Raw genomic sequence first — 19265 nt, forward strand, 5'->3', positions numbered from 1 at the left:
CCAGTTTACAATCTAATGTCAGCAACCCATAGCAGAGACTTTTGACTGATCATTAATAATAATTACAATCACAATAACAATGACATGCACTGCATTTTAGAACAGACTTTCATGTAGGTGATGCCAGTTCTGTAAATTCTATTGTGGTTAGCAGTAGGTCCCACTTGACAAGGCATGAAACTAAGGCTCTGGGATGGTCTCTGTATTTTTTGACAACTATTTTTCCAGTTCTCTCCCTTCTGGTCTTCAAGGGACAAGATAAGATCACACTGTAACCTCTCTGGTTGAGCCAGGTCACTTGATGCTGAGAGAATGTGACAGTAGTGTCACTTCTGAGGGGAACATATAATGGCTGAAAATGGAAATTCTCAAGAACACATCTTCACTTCACCTTGACAATGAACGATATTCCCAAACTACTCAGCCCACTTGGGATCCATTGAAGGCAATATGGCACCATCTGCTGACAACTGTATGTGGATAGCTTGAGTAAAAAACAAACATATATTAAATGTGGATAGCTTGAGTAAAAAACAAACATATATTAAGTCACAGAAATCTTTAGGTTATATGTTAGCACAGCATAAACAGGTCTCTCTGACTGATACAGGCTCATGGCCCATAAATGACTTACCAAGGTCACACAGCTAGAAAGTGTCAATGCCTTCTCCAAGTCTCATAAACGCTAAGGTCACTGTTCCTCCCACCAGGTCCCAGCTTGCTTCCTATGTCAATTGCTTCAAAAAGAAACAGTATTTCCCCAGGAGGCAGAATATAAACCTAAGTGTGATCTATCCAATCTGAATCTAATATTCTTTATTTGGTGAAAAAAAAGTTTGATATTTTTACTTATTTCATAACTAGGCCAAGCAGTCGGTAGTTAATCTCTTCTACTACTTGAAGTTGAGAATTCTAAATAACAGTCCCCACCTCTGGTGCAAGCAGAAAGTACTTCTCACCTCAAATAATCAATTTCTCGGTCAGATAATAAGTAGCAATTAAGTGACGAGAACCGCAACACCACCCAGGGTGTGACATTGTGCCTTGAGAACCTCTCAGAGCCAACACTGACTCTCGATGACCTCACAGGAAAGGTGGAGGAACCAAGGACTGGCATATAAACCTAAGCCCTTTCCTAGGGTATGGTTGATGTAGCTGGTGTGACAGCCCCGAGAGCCTCTACATCACAGCTGTCTCCACCATGAAGATCATCGGGGGGCTCCTTCTGCTCTGCACAATGACTCATTTCTTCAGCAACTCGGGTGAGTTAAGGGCAGAGAGTGGCCTGTGTAGCCAGTAAGCTTGTCTTCCCAAATAACCCCTTCTCAGGATTGGAGGAAAATGTCTGGGCATGTGGATTTAAAGTGTACTGGCTTATAATACAAACAGCCCTGGCCTGGGAAGGGAGACTCTTACGTACCAACAGGTGTTGGGGGAAGGTGGTTGGGTCCAGTGTTTTCCCTTTCAAGGATTTTTATTTTCATCCATGGAGCCATAGGAAAAAAAAGAACTAATTTCTTCATAAGTCTACCATTCCATAAGGACACTGGAAGTGGCTGGTGTTATTAGATACTATTCCTCAGGGCAAGGACACAGAAAAACTTGGATGCCTCTCCAAATCAATCCAGGGGGACTGAAATAAAACACAATTCTCCAAAGCCCAGCAGTCAACAATTAGACTTTTATATGGTGAAAATTATTTAAATAAATTAAGAGTCTAACACCTTAAGAACATTCCATTCCATTTCTTTGTATCAGTTCAGAGGGGAGAATATCAAAGATGGTGGAACTGCAGGTTCTTAGGAGGGGTGACTGCAATGCTTTCTATTGCTATCTGATTTTGAATCATTATCAAAGACATGATAAACTCCAGAAAATGACCCATGTCAATAAAGGGAGGAAACCAGTTAATTCTCCTACCTGAATAAAGGGCTTACCTTATTGGCCATTTGGCTTCTTCAGCAAACTGCTGGAGTTTTATATAAGAACAGAGTGTGTGCTAAGATTCGTCACCAGAGCAAATACAGAGTCTCAATCCATAGGCCCAAATTAACATTAATTCATGAGACTTTAAGACTTTGCTTTATTTTTAACATTTCCATCTGTAACTCTCTTTCAGAAGCTGCTAGTCTGCCTTTAACAACAGTGAGTATATTGAATTACATTTTAATTTCAATTCCTATTGACTGTCATTTAGTCAACAAAAGGTTTTGAAATATATATGTAGAATTAATTCAGCATGTTTGGGGAGGGGGCAAAGGAGGAGGCGGGCACAGATAAAAAATCTCCTCTTCTTTCCAGAAGGCAGTTGAAGAAATATGACGCATAAGCCTGAATTTCACCCATCTATAAATAGGTGTAACGGTAGAACCTACCCTATTCAGTTGTTATGAATATTAAACAAAAAAAAATCATGTATAATTTAAGCTTAAAGGCTAGCATGGAAATGCTCAGGAATTATTAACAGCGTATGCTAGTAGTAACAGAGGTGGGGACAGCGGTACTAGTATTTGTCATGGTGATAATATTAGTAATAGAAGCAGCATCAGAATATCTGACCTGGGACTCCTAGGATGGTATTTTGCTTCCTGCCCAACAGAGGCCAGCACAGCTTAGGGCATTCTCTTGTGTCCGTAGCAGGTGGACTGCAGCATTTATAAGAAGTACCCAGTGGTGGCCATCCCCTGCCCCATCACATACCTGCCCGTTTGTGGTTCTGACTACATCACCTATGGGAATGAATGCCACCTATGCATTGAGAACTTGTGAGTACCTCGTGGGAAGAAAAAAGAAGTCACAGCCAGTGTCCTCCACTGCAAACCTCTCCTCTATGAGCTTGTTTCACTCTCCATAAGCTGCGCTGATTCCCACCCAGAAGCAGCTGGTAGAGAGAGAAAACCATCTGTCTCACAGTCAGGCGAGGTTTGGGCCACCTGCTCTGCCAGCTTAAACTAGTTCCATCCATCACCCAACTGCCAATTCCTGTCTCAATTGAGGGAATCCAGTAAGACTAGGAGCCCAGAGGTTCTATAGAGGCAAGGGGGCTAAGGGGATCATCTGGGGGTGATCTCCAACCCCCAAAGTTCAGCTTTTGGCTATTTTAGGTAGTGGAGTTCTACACAGTATCTTGTTAGAAGAAAAGATCTTGACCCCCATAATAAAAAATCATTGAAAACCACTATCCTACATGATTTCTAAGAGAAGTGAGGCCATACTGCTTGATTCTTAGACAAACTGTGGATAGAGCGCCTTCATCCTTCTCAAATTCCTAGGGGCTCTAAATAACTGTAACCTTATGGGGGAAGAGGAGAAGGCTACCACAAAAATTGTTTTCTCTTATCTAAAAGAGGGAGATGCAAGCTGTCAGTGCTTAGACCTGGGCATGTTTTGCTTAAGTATTTTTGTTTGGCCTGTGAACTATTTCTGAAGGCAATATAACTAGGTACTTGTCACTTCTTTAATACAGAACAGGCACCTTAGCATTTCTTACCTTACACTAAGTCCACTTCGTTCATTATTAAGTCTCCCTTAGACCACTGGATTTTGGCTACCCATCTTCGGTCTTGTATTTTTCATCTTTGTGATTATTTAAACAAGTTAGAATATCAGTTTAGGCCCTGAGCTCAGAAGGATATGTCTGCATCTTTATTTCTATTCAGGAACAGGGAAAATTCACAAAAGGGAAGATTCTCTAACATGCACACCCATTGGGCTCTTGGCCTAGAAGCTGGCTTGTGTTCAAGGACACTGAAAGGGACATGTGGTGGCAGTTCTCACTAACGCATGACCCAGCTTCATCACAGGCCTTGCTGGCCAGGAAAGACTGAGGGGCGGGCCACCTCAGCTTCCCATGTCCTCCTCCATTGTTATTGTAGGATATTGGCTGATGGGCCCCGGTTCTGGGATCAGTGGAGGCAGTAGGTATGGTGGAAATATCACTGGACTAGGGAGACTCTGCTTCTGTCTCTGTCAGAAACTGCCTGTGGCAAGGACCTTCCTTTTCAGGGATTCAGTTTCTTCATCTATAACATTAAACTCTGCCTCATAATTTCTATAGTTCCTTTTGGCTCTGACATATAACATTTCCTCTTGTTTAATGAATCTTGTTATGTGTTTTCTCATAGGAAAAGTAATGGAAAAGTTCAGCTTCTTCATGAAGGAAGATGTTAACTTCTCCACAGACATGGGTACAGAGCGATGGTATCTTCACGGTCATTGTCATCATCCCCGGGCTCTGACTGCCTTTTCCCTCATCTTGGCCAGTGCTCTGGTAGGGGCAGAGACAGATTCAGAGTCATCTTTGTTGAGTGGAGAAAGTTGTTGTGGTCTTCCTCAAACTCATGCCTCACTGACTTCGGGCTTCTTTTTGTACCTCAATAAAAGAATCTCCCCAGAGAGTTTATCTTTACTTCTGCTTGTATTTGTTTCTTAGATTGGGATGTAATATCTCAGTTTAAAAATAAAACTGAGGGATATATAAATCTTCTTTATGAGAAAGTTTTGTATGAAGAATGCCAAGTAACTTCCAAGAGACACACACACACACACACATCAGTGAACACCTTACCCTCTCCTGGGGTCTTTACTTTCCTTAATCAGTACCTGCCACTGGGAACTAGTCTATGGACCATACTGGTCCTTTATATTAGTCTCTTTTCCAAAGTTCCTTAGAGGGGCACCTCCTTCATTATAAGAAGTCAACCCTGGGGGGAAGATTTTCCTGCCCATTTCTTTCCATGAGCATTCCATAATTTCCTCCTTTCTTATCTCTCACCTTGCTAACCTCCTGCTGGAGCCTTAATAGAACATCTCTGGCACTGACTACTACATTGCTTGGTCTAACACTTGCCTTCCATAATTGTAAAATGTAGATACCACTATGTACCAAGACAACATTGACCGTACTGGCAAACTGTACATTTGTTTTAAATACAGAGACCTCTAATTCATTCTTAGTGATGAAGCTGGAGTTCCTTCTATAGATGATGCTTATGTGACCACAACACTTTGAGGAAGTCTTCAGTGATAGGCATAGCTCACAAGAAATTAGTGACCCAGATTAGGCCTTGGTATATTTTCATGGTCCTCATTTTCTCCTCCCCATGTTCACTTCTTCCCTCACTTGCTCCAGAACTGTTCTTGGCCCAGAGATTGAAAGAGGATAGTCCTGCCCACCTACAGGCTTCCCTAAAGATACAAGGAAGTCTGTGGAAACCTTATCTCCTCATAGACTCAAGAAGAGAAAGGGAGGGGTGCCTGGGTGGTTCAGTTGGTTAAGCGTCTGCCTTTGGCTCAGGTCATGATCCCAGGGTCCTGGGACCAAACCCTGCATCGGGCTTTCTGCTCAGTGGGGAGCCTGTTTCTCCCTCTCTCCCCCACTCGTGCTCTTTCTCTCTCACTCTCTCTCTATCTCAGATAAAACAATAAAATCTAAAAAAAAAAAAAAGAAGAGAGAGGGAATCCATAGTTATGGTAACTCCATAAAAGTCATATGAAAAGGCTTATAAACAATTGGATCATGCCTGCATTTATATTCTACTGCTAAAGTGTTATATAATCATATAAGTACAGACTCTGTCCCCATGATCAAGATGCACCTAACATGGTCTGGATGATTGGGATAAAATATGGGTCTGAATCAGAGTCAAATTCAAAGTCAAGTTCAAAGTCAAGGTCAAGCCAGATCATGGTCAAGTCAACTATGGAAACTGTGAAGAAGAGCAAGGATAGGGAAGTATCTTGGACAAACAAAGCTGCTGAAGTAAAAGTAGCAGATAGGGAGAAGTTGTGATCTGAACAGGGCCTAGAATAGGTGGTCAAATGGTCTTGCTGGCTTAGCCCTCTTCAGTTGCTTGCCACCTTCAGCAGCTCTCACTTCTGGGTTCCAAGCTCCCACCCCTCCTGGTGTGATCCTCTCCTGAGCTGCTCACACCTGCTTGTGTATGTGGAGCATCCCCACGCCTGAGTTGCCCACAACCCCACAGGTTTCTCAGTCTGCTGTACTCTTCTCATCATGCCAATTCCTCCCACCTTCTTAGATCTTCAGCTTCTCTTGTCTTTCCTTTTCTTGGTCTTGATCTACTCCTGCACCTGACACTGTTTGCCCTGTCTTAAACAAACACCTGCATTTTCCCAGTGCTCCTCACTAATCTTTCTTATATATCTTCAGTTGTTTATACCTTCTTAGGAGTCTGATTTCCATATTGCTCCACTTGCTCACCCCTCTCTCCCCTACTGCCTTCAAACTTTTGGCTACCTCAGTCCTTCTCATTCTTCCTCTGATCTCACTCACATCTCCTCAGAAGAACTGAATCCTCAGAAGCTCATTTCTTTGTACAAAAAAGCTCTCTTTCTCCAGGTAGTTGGACTGTGATAAAGGCCATGGCATGGGCATACCCCTACACTGTGAGCCCATCCTCACCCCCAAGTATGGTACAGATGGAAAAACCTACAAAATCCCTGGCAACTGTGCATGAAGATCAGGGAAAGATATCAATGGAAACATGATACAAAATGTGAGCAAAATACACACCTATATAAGAATTCCTGATCATCATGGATGAAAAAGACCCAGTAAACAGCCTCTTTTTATGGATAGAAACTCTGAACTCCCCAAATTGGAAATGCCTCATTGCTCATATGGAAGACGAGGACAAGAACCCAGATCTGCTCCTCCCAATCCAGGGCCCAAAAAAGTGTTTTCAGAATTTCATCCATCATATCTCAATACCCTTGGGAATCAAACTCTTTCTACTATGAAATGACCCAGTACATAACATCTGTAAAACACTTAGAGTTCACAAAAGACTTTCATATTCCTGTCTCATTTAATCCTCACACAGCATCCATCATAAGGTAGACATGATCAGCCTAGCTCCTCAGGTGAGACAAAAGAAGCTCCCAGAGGGAAATAATGGGCAGAATTGCAGAACTGTAAATGGTGGATGGTTCTGTTGGCGCTGAGTCTAGCTAGCGTTGGTTCTACACACCACACTGCATAAAGACAATGAGGAAACATCTGGCTTCATTGCAGACCTGAGCAGCCTCAGGTCTTTGGTCCATATTGTATTCAGAGCCCAATACTAGCTGTTGATGACATTTCTCCTTTTCTTCCAACACTCACCACAACTCACCGCCTTAAAGAAGATTTCTAATTTTAGTATATGTGCTGCCGAAGCGAGCACTTAAAGAAGATTTCTGATCTTTCTGAAATTGAAGTCTAGATTTGGCCCACAATTGATACATTCCCAGAATCCTTTTAAAATTTATAAATGATGTTTAAAAATAGTTATTGCTCTTCAAATTTTGGAATTAACCTGTGGTTAAACTGTAGAAGAATTAATTATGGCATACAGAACAGAATGTGCATATTTTTAATGTCTTAAATGTAAAAATAAACATAGAGGTGACAAATCTTTAGAGAGAAAAGTTGACTGAGGGAAGTGTATGGAGGCATGTAAGTTTCTTGTAGGATTATGAGATGTTGCCTAAGGATGAGAATAATAGAAAGTGACCAAGATATATTATTTAAAGTTATAAAGGTAGTGTGCAGAATTTTTGAAAAGTCATGATATACTCATCAAAAATTGGGAAGAACTAAAGGTTGTAAGGTAATACAAATTAACGACTTTCCTTCATAGATGGTAGTCAATAAATAATAAGATATACTTATACCTCTATTTCTTGATTTCTTAAATATTGAGAATTGTGACAGTAACAACCTTAGAATAGAAATGGTTGAAATTAGCTCCCACCGAAGTGATATTGGCAATGAAGATTTTTGGTTTTCATCATAAGCTTTTAACATCAGTGGAATTTATATACATATTTCTTACTATGGCATATCTATTAATATCTTTTCTTTTCCTTTTTCCCTGCCAGGGAAAGTAAATCTTTGCCACAGGGAAACTGTTAAATCACTATAAATGTAAGTGTAAAGTAGGTTTATTTTTAAATTGTTACCTCTCCAAGTTTAGGCCTTGAAGAAAAAAAAGACTTTATTAAGTTTTACTCACTTCTCTATGTATTCATCAGCACTTACTTCCCTGAGGTCTTTGGCATATTCATCATCATTGTCTTCTTTATAAAACTCCACCAAGCAGCTCAAGAGAACACAACAAAACTTGGAACAGGAGACTTGTATGCTTATGCCAACTTGAACATCACCAGGTGTGTAGCTGTAGGTTGGTCATTTACATGTGCAATATCTCTTTGCTTACCGACAAAATCAAATCCCTAATTTAACCTGTATATTGTCAGAGTCAGATGATATATGCATGTGAACATGCTTTATAAACTGTAAAGTCCTACGGAAATGAAAGAGTTGATTAGGATCTGTATGTCCATACTTCTCCAACATTTACCCAGGCCTGAACACATAGACTACATTTTTGTAAATGTGTTTGGTGTGTTGAAGTAAAGGCCCATGATCAGTAAATGTGGGGTTTTTTTCTTGGTTTGAGAAATGGGAATATTTTAGTTCCTTAGAAATTGATACTAGAAAGTGAAAAGGCAAAAGTATAATTTGAACATGTAAGATTACATGAATTTACTTATATAGTTTGCCCTATTTGAACATGGCCTCACTTAATACCATGAGTAAAACTGTGATGAAAAATGAGATATTCAAATAATCTCAAGGGATCTCATCACAAAATATTTACTAATTTGGAAGGAGAAAGAGTAACAGTAGAGTAGAGAAACATTGCAGACACTAACTGGCACAAGTGGTCAAAGTTAGCATAGTTAGTGATGGGGCAAATCAACATCATGGATACTATCTCAAAGTATACAACGTGAAGAATATGGAGTATCTTCTGTATTTCCCTGCCAAAAATGCACAACCTGAATATAGCCACTAGGAAACATGAGACAAACTCAAATTCAGAAACCTTCTATAAAATAACTCATCTACAACTTTCAAAAACCAAGAACAGGCCTTTTAAATATTCTGCATTGAAAGAGACTAAAGAACATGATATTGCATGATTCTGAATGGATCTTTTATTATTGTCATTGTTGTTTGTTGAGAAATATTTCACATACCATAAAACTCAGGGTTTTATTATTTTTTAATTTTTAATTGAATTATAATTAACACACAGCATTATATTAGTTACAAAAATTCTTTTTAAAATGTAAAACTCTAGTCTGCTCACAAAATTGTGCAACCAGCACCACTATTTGATTTCAATACCTTTGATAACTCCAAAAAGAAACTCCAAACTGACTGGCAGTCACTCTTATTCCCCCATCTTTCTAGCAATGTATGAGGGTTCCATTTTCTCCACATCCTTGACATCTTGTCTTTTATTTTATTTTTTTTAGCTATCCTAATGGATGTGAAATGGTACTCATTTTGGCTTTGATTTGCATTTCTTTAATAACTAATGATGATGAGCATATTTTAATGGCTTTATTGGCCATTTGTATATATCCTTTGGAAAAATGTTTATTTAAACCCGTTGCTCATTTTTTAGCTAGATTATTTGTCTGGTTATTGTTGAACTGCATATATTCTGTTTAGCTTTATATATTCTGAATATTTTTTTTCCTTTATCAGATCTATGATTTGCAAATATTTTCTCCCATTCTGTGGGCTGTCCTATCAAGCACAAAATTTGGATTTTGACAAAATCCAATTTATCTATTTTCCCTTTTGTTTATTATATTTTTAGTGTCGTATCTAAGAAACCACTGCCCATTCAAAGGTTTATGCCTGTTTTCTTCTAAGACCCGTATACTTACAACTATTACATTAACTCTTTCATCCATTTTGAGTTAATTTCTGTTAGAGTTTTTTATACAATCTGATTGGATTGGATCATCCTGTTATAAAGGCATTATTGACACAAATGGCAAAATGGAGTCTTGAGGTGAAGAGTACATGACAAGTTCTTTGTTCTAGTCTTGCAACAATTATTTCAAAACAAAAAGTTAAAATTCAAAAATGTGTTCTTCCTAATTGTTATGCAAAACAGGTACTAGTAATTTGATAGAACTGTTTCTCCAAGAAAGCAAAGTAAGGGCACAGAAGTGACTTCAGAATGGGAAATAGCAAGAGAATATGGGAAGGATATGCCACACAGGCTGAGTTCTTAAGTAAATTCCCAAATAAACCATAAGGTTCTCCCCACCTCCCCTTTCCCCACCAATACATGCTGAAAATAGTTCAGAATTCCTTAGGAGGAAAAAAAAAAAAAAACAACCCTCAATTCACAGTGACATTTTAAGCTGCTGCTTCTGCTCTGCCTCTTCTTCTTCCCCTACCTATCCCATTACCCTTTGCTTTCCTCCTCCTCCTTCTCTTCCTCCTCCTCCTCTTCTTCTTGTTCTTCTTGTTCTTGTTCTTCTTCTTCTTGTTGTTCTTCTTCCTTTTCTCAGTGTAACTCAGGGTTGCCTAAAAGGTCTAGCTTATTAGCAGGAAAGGACTGCCATTGTGTGGAAAGACATTTCTGAAGAGCTCAAGGGACTTTGTGTCAAAGTTTTCCTGATTCCCAGATCCTGCAACATTTCCCCTCCAGAGGTGACCACTTAACCCATGCATGCACATCAATGGCTCCTAAACTCTGGCCAGTCTTCCTCAGAAGTGGAAGAGGTTTTAGCAATTATAGCCTCAGCCAGCCCAGCCCTCTGACACCCTCCAGAGAATAACCTCTATATTAGTTCTCCTCTAATCTTGTATCTAAAATCTTGAGATTCAGTTCTTCTTGGGCTTCAATTCAGATGACTGCTTTATTCCCTGAACTAGAGAATCTCCTTTATGGCCCTGGAACTCTGTGTGAACTTGCTCCTTCTAAATCATCCTGTTTTTCTGCATTCTCCCTTTTGCATTCACACTCTTATAACCAGCCAGGCTGAGGCTCTGATCCAGATAAGCTCTCCCTCAAGTAGTACTTTCCTCACTGAACCCCTATGGACCCACCTGCTGGAGTTGCTCTCTGAGGGTGGAATTTGGGAACTTCTCTCCTAGACTAGAGATCTTCAAATTATCCTGTGGACCCCTAGGGACTCCATGAGTGTGACTCAAGGGCCATTATGGGAAGATAGGGACAAGGAAGCCAAGCTGCCACAGTCCTTCAAGTAATGGAGAACGTCTGTTGTCTGTTTAGTGTATTATGCTTCTATACAACATTTTTCAGTTCCACTATGCTCTCTTGTGATCTTGGACAACTTCTCTATTTTCTTTGTGCCTCTCCTCCTTTATTTGTAAAGTCATTGATAGTAATAGTATTTATCTAACATAGTTTTAAAATTTAAATAAGTTAATAGCCATATAACAATTCCAAAACTACCTGACACATAATTAGTGCTCAGTAAATATTATTATTGATATTGCTATTATCATTAAACAAAGTATTTTGCTGTTAAAAAGGAAAAGTTTAAAAATGTTGATAGAGGCCATTCAATAAAGGAATCACCTCTGCAGAGTCCCTGAGAAGTATTCATTTGACCTCCAATGAGACACTTAAAAGGATAAGATTCTCATTACCTCTAGTCATTATCAAACATTACTGATCATCATAAAGTTCCTTTTGTGATCACATGCCAGTATGTATTATTTCCAATATGGCCACAAAGATACACCATTTGCTTATTTTAAGATACTTCTTAAGTGCTTTCTGAGTCTTTTCTTCAGACCACAGTCACTGTCATTGTCTTCACTATCATGATCATTATCATTAAATACCAAAATTTGTTAAGAGCTTACTATATTCCAGACCCTGGACAAGAACTTTACAAATACAATCTCATTTGAAACTTACAACAAGCTTATGATGATTGTGCCATTAACTTTATTTTGTAAGCTTGTTAAAGTATTTGACACTTGTTAAAATGGTAAGGAAAGTGTCACTCAAGGTATAATCTTGAAAGCTCCTATTGCAATAGGAGAGAGAGATTGGGCTCAAGTCTGCATAAAACAAGTGGGGATTTTTAGCCAAGGAGCAAGTTGAGGGGGTCAGGAGATGGAAAATTATTAATGAGAGTTACCAAGAATAGGAAGATTCTTGCTAAAGGCTGGCCAAGGACTTATATATTAAAAGTGGGGAATGAAGAACTTGATCAGATATCAAGAGTGATCAGATATCAATGGTAGGGAGATGACTTATCAGGATTCTATGCCAAGACTGAAAGGGGCAGGCCAAAGACAAGAGATGGAGGGGAGGTGGGGAGCAAGGTTAAGGCCGAATCAAGAAAAGGACTCAGAGCAGCCTAACTACAGTTCGGTCAAGAACAAAGTCCTTGTCAAGCTATAATGAAGACAGTGGCAAAGTTTCTCATTATTCATGGTATGCCCAAGTTGTAATATAGTTTCTAAGAGTAAATGCTCATTAATATTTACTGAATGATTAAATGAACATTAAGAAACCAAGGCTACTAAGAGTTCAATAACTTACACCAAGTCATGTAGGGAATGGTGAAGCTGGCAATGAATTCAGCTCTGCAAGACGCTTAGAGTTTCAACTCTCAGTAATATAATGATGCCCGCCCCCCAGACCAGCACAGGTTCCAGCTGTCTTTATCCTTTTGAAGGGAAACAGTTGTGAGTTTCAGTGTCTCAGTCTTTGGCACTACTTCCACTAGTGGTATATACAGTGTCTTCCAACTCTGTCTACCCAAACTGCAAGAGCTGCTTTCAAGGTCTTCTCAGAGAGTCATTGTATTCAAAATTGGCACATTCCAAAATAGGTGTCCTTGTAGTCTTTTTTTTTTTTTTAAAGATTTTATTTATTTATTCAACAGAGAGAGAGAGACAGCGAGAGAGGGAACACAAGCAGGGGGAGTGGGAAAGGGAGAAGCAGGCTTCCCGCCGAGCAGGGAGCCCAATGCAGAGCTCGATCCCAGGACCCTGGGATCACGACCCAAGCTGAAGGCAGACGCTTAACGACTGAGCCACCCAGGTGCCCCATCCTTGTAGTCTTTATCAGAGATTTTAAATGAAACATGGTTTGATAAAGCACAATTAAACCTATTTAAACCATGGCCAAATGATTGGTGAGCTTGTCTGTTAAAAATGATTGTATTAGTGTAAGATGTCACTGGCCTCATATGTAACCATGGCCCAGGGCAAAGTCAACATCTCATTCTTGAATCATCAGGCTGTGTTTTCAGGACTAGAGAATCATGGCCAAAGCTTTAGGGACAGTCCAGCCACTGCAGACAACAAATCCACTACTGGCTAAGATGGTCACATAGCTCTTTATTATTGCCCTTCAGTAGTCCCTTCTCCCAAGTGCCCTTGATAAAGAAGCTTCCACCAGAGATCTGGCAGGTAAATGAGGTGTGACTGCTCACCAGCTCCACCCACTGTTCCATCTCCTCAAATTTAGATTTTTGGGAAAATTATCCCCCCTGCTAAATAAAGAGCATCAATCATTGCTTGTTTCTGCTGAATCAAGACTTGGGTGTTGAGGCACCTGGGTGGCTCAGCCTGTTAAGCATCCGACTCTTGATTTTGGCTCAGGTCATGATCTTGGGGTCATGGGATTAAGCCCCACGATGGGCTCCATGCTGGGTATGGAGCCTGCTTGAGATTCTCTCTCTCCTTGTCCGTCTGCCCTTCTCCCCCCGCAAAAAAAGACTTGGGTGTTGATACTTTTTCTCTATACCCAGTCTGGAGTCTCATCTGGCAACATTTCCTATTTGGTCTCAGAGGAAAGAGGGGAAACTGGGAAAGTGTCCGAACTTCGAAAGCTGCCATGCTGATGAGTATTCCCGGAAGTAGTACAAAGACGAATATGTAATAAACCTGGTTGAAATTACTTAACTTCTCTGTCACTTCATTTTCTCATCTGTAACACAAAGAAAATGGTAATAACTATCCAATAGACTTGTTATGAAGATCCAATGGTATAACAGATGTGAAAGCACTCAAACTCTCAAGTATGTAAAGAAATAAGGAAATAACAACAGCTTTATTGGGTTCTATTATCTATTAAAATATCATGGGCAACTATTTGATTTCACAATAAAAGAATTCCCACACTAGCGAATGTTTCTGACCTCTTCCCATGATTCTGTTTCTGGAAATAGCTATTTCATAATCGAGGCAGGAACTCTTGACAATATATAAGGCAGGACCCAAGTGGACAGAGCAGACACCAGAAAGTCACTTGTTTTGCCACCATCTGACCGCACTTGGCCACTTCAGCAGCATGAAAGCAATAGCTTGTGCCCTGCTCTTGGCTCTGGCACTTATGACCATCTTCAGTAAGTATCTCCCTCATAACACCACCCCTATCCTGATACCAACAGCTCATGTCATCTTTTGCTCACAGCATTCTGGGATATACACAGCACGTAGATAATAAGGGAAGCTTTTTGAAATGCATTTTTTTTTTTTTTGTCTCTACCAATAAATCGTTAAATGATACCATCTTTGGGGCTGAGTTGACCTAAATGGTCAGCTAAGGCCAAATTCTTACCCACATAAACATTTTGTATAACTTCTTTGGTAAGTGTACATCCAGACTCTGCTTTGACTTGATATCTCCATTTATGGGGACCTCATTTCTTTATAAAACTGTCCCATCAACTGAGGGTAGCAGAAGGGGAGGTGGGTAGGGGGATGGGATAACTGGGTGATGGGCATTAAGGAAGGCACGTGATATGACGAGCACTGGGTGTTATATGCAACTGATGAATCACTGAACACTACATCTTAAATGAATGATGTACTATATGTTGACTAATTGAGTTTAAATTTTTTAAAAAAATGTCCCATCCATTGTTTGGCAGCATGAGCTATTATTATTTTTGCACTGAGTTGAAATCTGCTTCCTAAGAATTTTCAACTGCTGGTCCAGCTTCTGCCATCTATTCCTACTACACAATAGCAGACATTCACTAGATACAAAACCACTTCTTTTTTTCAATATTTCCTAAACTCTGATTATGAGGTAGGAAAGAACAAAACTCATTATTATAGTAGCTTCTCCATGCTTTTGGCTATGCTCTCATCCCATCCAAAAAAGAAAAAAAAATTTATGTTGAGCTTCAACCTTTGCTATTATATTGATACACAGTTCTGAAGAGAGTCTTATATTTTTGATAGGCTGAGAGCTGAAACATAAATGAAAGACCTTTTTTTTTTTTTTTTTTAACAAGCTTAGGTTCTTCCAGAGTTTAATTTGGTTTCTCTTGTCTTTGTTTTTCTCACAGATGTAGAATGTGCTCCACACCCTCAACAGGTCAGTACATCCATCTTGATATAAAAGTCCTACTTCTATGTAATTTTAAAGCCGGTATCAACAAGGAAATATTTGCTACTGTACATTAATTAAATTGCTACATGTTTGACGATTTTTTTAAATATCAAAAGTGATTTTATTTAAAAAAACTATTAAGAGACCTTTCTGAAATGGACATAGTAGAACAAAGTGGTTAGATACCTAGCATCCGAGTTATAAAGTCCTGGGTTTGAATTCCAGCTCCTTGATCGTATGGCCATGGGCAACAATACTTGCCTCATAAGCTTATTGTGAGGGTTAAAAGTGTTTGAAGAGAGTAGAGCACAGTACCTGGCACCTAGTAAAACTCAAGAAGGACAAGTCATGATTCTTATAATTGTTAAATGGGTCACATACATCTTTGTTCTTTATCTTAGGGAATGAAGATTTTAATTTAACCTTCCCTTTATGACTCATATTAAGCAGTAACTATTGTTGAGAAAATCTAGGTGTGGTAGTAAAAACTTTAAACCAGGAGTCCAAGCTCAATGGCTTTTTAGCTGTATGCCTGCAGGGCCTAGGCAGCTCCTTTCACTTCTTTTGAGTCTTTCGTTTTACGTATTAAAGAGAATAAGAGGATGAAGAGTGTAAATTTTGGAGTCAGACAGTCCTGAGTCCAAGACATCCTTCATGATTTAGTAGCTGCTTGAGAATGAAAAAGGTTAATGAATATGAAGCCTTGGTAGTTTCTGGTCAAACTGCGCATATGACTAAGTCCCAACACTGGGGTTTGAGCAGGCAAGAAGTGAAATCATGCTGACATATACTCATCAAGGGGCACCATCATTCCCATTCTCCATTAGACTCCACTAGCTTCTGAGCTCCTTCTGCCATTTCATCATGCTTGCTAATCTTTGTGTTGCCAGCCGTCAGCTCAGCCCTAAAACTTAGAAGGTACATGGCATATGGCAAACCAAAGGAATGAATGGGTTAATTAATGGAACATAGCTGAAGGGGAAGATGAATTTAACCTGAAGTTTGGGTATGTTTCAGGCTACCCAAGTGGAGATATTAAACAATTAGTAAGACATCACATGTAGAACTCTGAGTCAGAAAAACTGGAAATGTAAAGTCTTCTGTATAGAGCTAGAGTTTGTGTAGTCCTGAACGTAAAGCCAAGGGATAAAACTATAGTATTTTTTCAGTATTTTCCATGTCATTAAGTGCTAAGCATTTTACACGTATCTTCTTGATTATATATTTTTTACTTTAACCTTACAATGTAGTTATTATCGCCCTTACTTTGCAGGTAAAGAAACCAAAGCTTAGAGAAGTAAAATGATGGTCCCAGGGTCATATAGTCAGGATTTGAAATCTGATGTATTTGACTTTTACTGTCCACACTCTTCAATTTGCTCATAAGTGAAAACCCCAGAAAACTCTGTCTTGGTGACTGCATACCTGCTCCTGCAGGGAGCTTCACATTGGCTTTGCTCCTAGCATTTACAACAGTGGTTGGTTCTCAACTACAATAGTAAAATACATGTGTCTGTCTATGCGCTGATGAAGTGTATAACACGTGCTTTGTGACCAATAATTAATGGTAAAAGTTGCTAATGATGTGCTAGTTCTTAAAATTATAGGAAGTATCCCTATAATACATCTCATACTTGCATTCAGATAGAACTTTTTAAGGGAAAGAGAGAAATAGCAGGATGTGTAGAAAACTAACATCAGGGGAATGATTACATCTGTGAATCTCATGTGTGTTTTTAAATTTAAATTCTTAATTTTTAGGTAAATTATTTGGTTACAAGCTACCATAAAGAAGTTTATCACTCATGATTTTATATCTGATGCAAGAAAACTTTATACTTGATCTATTGCAAAGGGGTTGGATGAGAACAATTAGAATAAGAAACAAATGATTTGAGAGCCCTCTAAACTTGCTTGGGAAATCCTAAGTCCTGGGAATAAAAATTTGGTTGAAGGCTTTTAATATGTATTTCCAGGTTGATTGCAGTAAATATAAAAAGTCACCACCAGGAAAAGACGGATTTTGTCATGCAATATATGCACCAATTTGTGGATCCGATGGCAAAACTTACCCCAATGATTGCTTCTTCTGTTTTGAAGTTCAGTAAGTATTGAAATATTTTTCTTTTCTATATTTAAGGTGTAATTAGGTGTTATGACAAATATACCTCAATTAGAAGAAGTGGTTTAGGACACAATGAATATGTAAATATGATGAATACATAGAATTTGGGGTCCCTAGTGTCTTTGGATCTGTGGGTGTTCTGACAGTAAGAGTAAATCAAAGAACCCTAGAATCTGTAAGTTGGAAGGAAATTTGAGGGTCATCTAGTTCAGCGTCCACCTACTAATCTATTGTTTGAATTCCCTCTACAAAAAACTCAAGTCATCCCACAGTGTGTGCTTCATTATTTCAAGGGACAAGGAACATCTCTCCTCCTAGGCATGCCAGGCCAGTCGTCTGTCAGAATGAACCATATCTATTGTTCAGTTTTAATAATTAAGTTTAGATGTGTTAGAGCCCCCTAATTATTGGCACAAAAGGGGATAATATCTAAAAATCCTAAAGAAATTTTTCTGTTTCAGAGTATGATTTATGTATTGAAGCTCTAATAAAAATTAAATTTGAAAATCAAATAGCCAAAAATAGCTTAAAGTTACAAAGTAATCATCTGAAAGATATATTAGTACCAGCTCAAAAAATATAAGATGGTGCATGATATACCAGAATGTATAGAAACATACAGATCCTTTTAAGTATTTTCAATACTTACATGAATGAAAACAAACACCTAATATAGGTGGCATATCGTTCTGGTTTGTTTTTTTATCAGAAAAAAATTACTTTTTTTTAGAAGATTTTATTTATTTGAGAGAGAGAGCGGGAACAGGAGGTGGGGGCACAGAGGGAAAGGGACAAGCAGACTCCCCACTGAGCATGGAGCCAGACACGGGGCTCGATTCCAGGACCCTAAGATCATGACCTGACCAGAAGGCAGATGCTTAACAGACTGAGTGATCCAGGCGCCCCCAGTCACTCCTTCCTTTTAAAAACATCAATGAGTGGATGGGCGCCTGGGGGGCTCAGTTGGTTAAGCGACTGCCTTCGGCTCAGGTCATGATCCTGGAGTCCCGGGATCGAGTCCCGCATCGGGCTCCCTGCTCAGCAGGGAGCCTGCTTCTCCCTCTGACCCTCCCCCCTCTCATGTGCTCTCTGTCTCTCTCATTCTCTCTGTCTCAGATAAATAAATAAAATCTTAAAAAAAAAAAAACATCAATGAGTGGATGGACTTGGGGATTCATTAGTGAATGCTAAATTAGTTCTGGATGCTAATAAAATGCCTATGGCCTCAGCAATTTTCATTTGTTGCTATTTTCTCTCCACAGAAAAACTGACAACAAACTTAAATTTGTACATTTTGGAAAGTGTTGAATCTATCTTGTGATTCCAGTTCACATGAAACACACTTCTTCTCCCATATAACCTACGCTGCATTGCCTAATCTTGTCACCATTATGTCTGGATTTCCTTGTAGAATAAAGTAGACCTACATGAAATAAACATGTCTGGCTCTTTTTATTTAGGAGTTGAATCCTCCAGATGTTTCACTTCTGGGTGATGTCTAATGGACCACCTTAGGGCCACATCCTGGGAGAAAAGGGTCAACAAAGACCAGTAGCTGGACCCAGAATATCAAAGGACCTGAATCTGATGCCTTTTTCTTTTCTAAATTTTTTTAAAAGATTTTATTTATTTATTTGACAGAGAGATAGGAAGAGCAGGAACACAAGCAGGGGGAGTGGAGAGGGAGAAGCAGGCTTCCCACTGAGCAGGGAGCCCAATGCGGGGCTCAGTCCCAGGACCTGGGATCATGACCTGAGCCGAAGGCAGACGCTTAACGACTGAGCCACCTAGGTGCCCCTCTGATGCCTTCTTCTTGCCCAGGCTAGGAAAACACCCCCTGTGCACAACTTAGTTCTTGTGTATTCCTGAAACATGAACAGAAAAAAACGGGAGCCTCCAAGTACAAGAATCAGGAAATACTGTTTTGCTAGATG

At 39.4% G+C, this 19265-nt stretch overlaps 2 protein-coding genes across 2 annotated transcripts; both read left to right on the forward strand.

Annotated features, from left to right (window-relative positions):
- Window positions 1–1201: 1201 nt before the first annotated feature.
- Window positions 1202–4283, forward strand: LOC118006609 (serine protease inhibitor Kazal-type 7-like). Its single transcript, XM_034999320.1, is given in 3 exon segments — window positions 1202–1262; window positions 2600–2765; window positions 4125–4283. Coding segments are annotated over 3 exon segments (273 nt in total). The 3' UTR covers window positions 4171–4283.
- Window positions 4284–14036: 9753 nt separating this feature from the next.
- LOC118006608 (serine protease inhibitor Kazal-type 9-like) lies at window positions 14037–18762 on the forward strand. The gene is made up of 4 exons (XM_034999319.1): window positions 14037–14211; window positions 15163–15191; window positions 17183–17310; window positions 18594–18762. The coding sequence occupies exons 1-4, from the start codon at window positions 14157–14159 to the stop codon at window positions 18637–18639; spliced, it is 258 nt and encodes an 85-aa protein (XP_034855210.1). The 5' UTR covers window positions 14037–14156; the 3' UTR covers window positions 18640–18762.
- Window positions 18763–19265: the final 503 nt, after the last annotated feature.

Source organism: Mirounga leonina, unplaced genomic scaffold (assembly GCF_011800145.1).
Source record: "Mirounga leonina isolate KUSES-001 unplaced genomic scaffold, KU_Mleo_1.0 Mir_98, whole genome shotgun sequence".
NCBI classification, from domain to species: domain Eukaryota; kingdom Metazoa; phylum Chordata; class Mammalia; order Carnivora; family Phocidae; genus Mirounga; species Mirounga leonina.

Coding starts and splice junctions, on each gene's coding strand:
- LOC118006608 (XM_034999319.1), top strand. CDS start 14,157: ATGAAAGCAATAGCTTGTGCCCTGCTCTTGGCTCTGGCACTTATGACC. Junction 14,212..15,162: donor GGCACTTATGACCATCTTCA/GTAAGTATCTCC, acceptor TTTTTCTCACAG/ATGTAGAATGTGCTCCACAC. Junction 15,192..17,182: donor GTGCTCCACACCCTCAACAG/GTCAGTACATCC, acceptor ATGTATTTCCAG/GTTGATTGCAGTAAATATAA.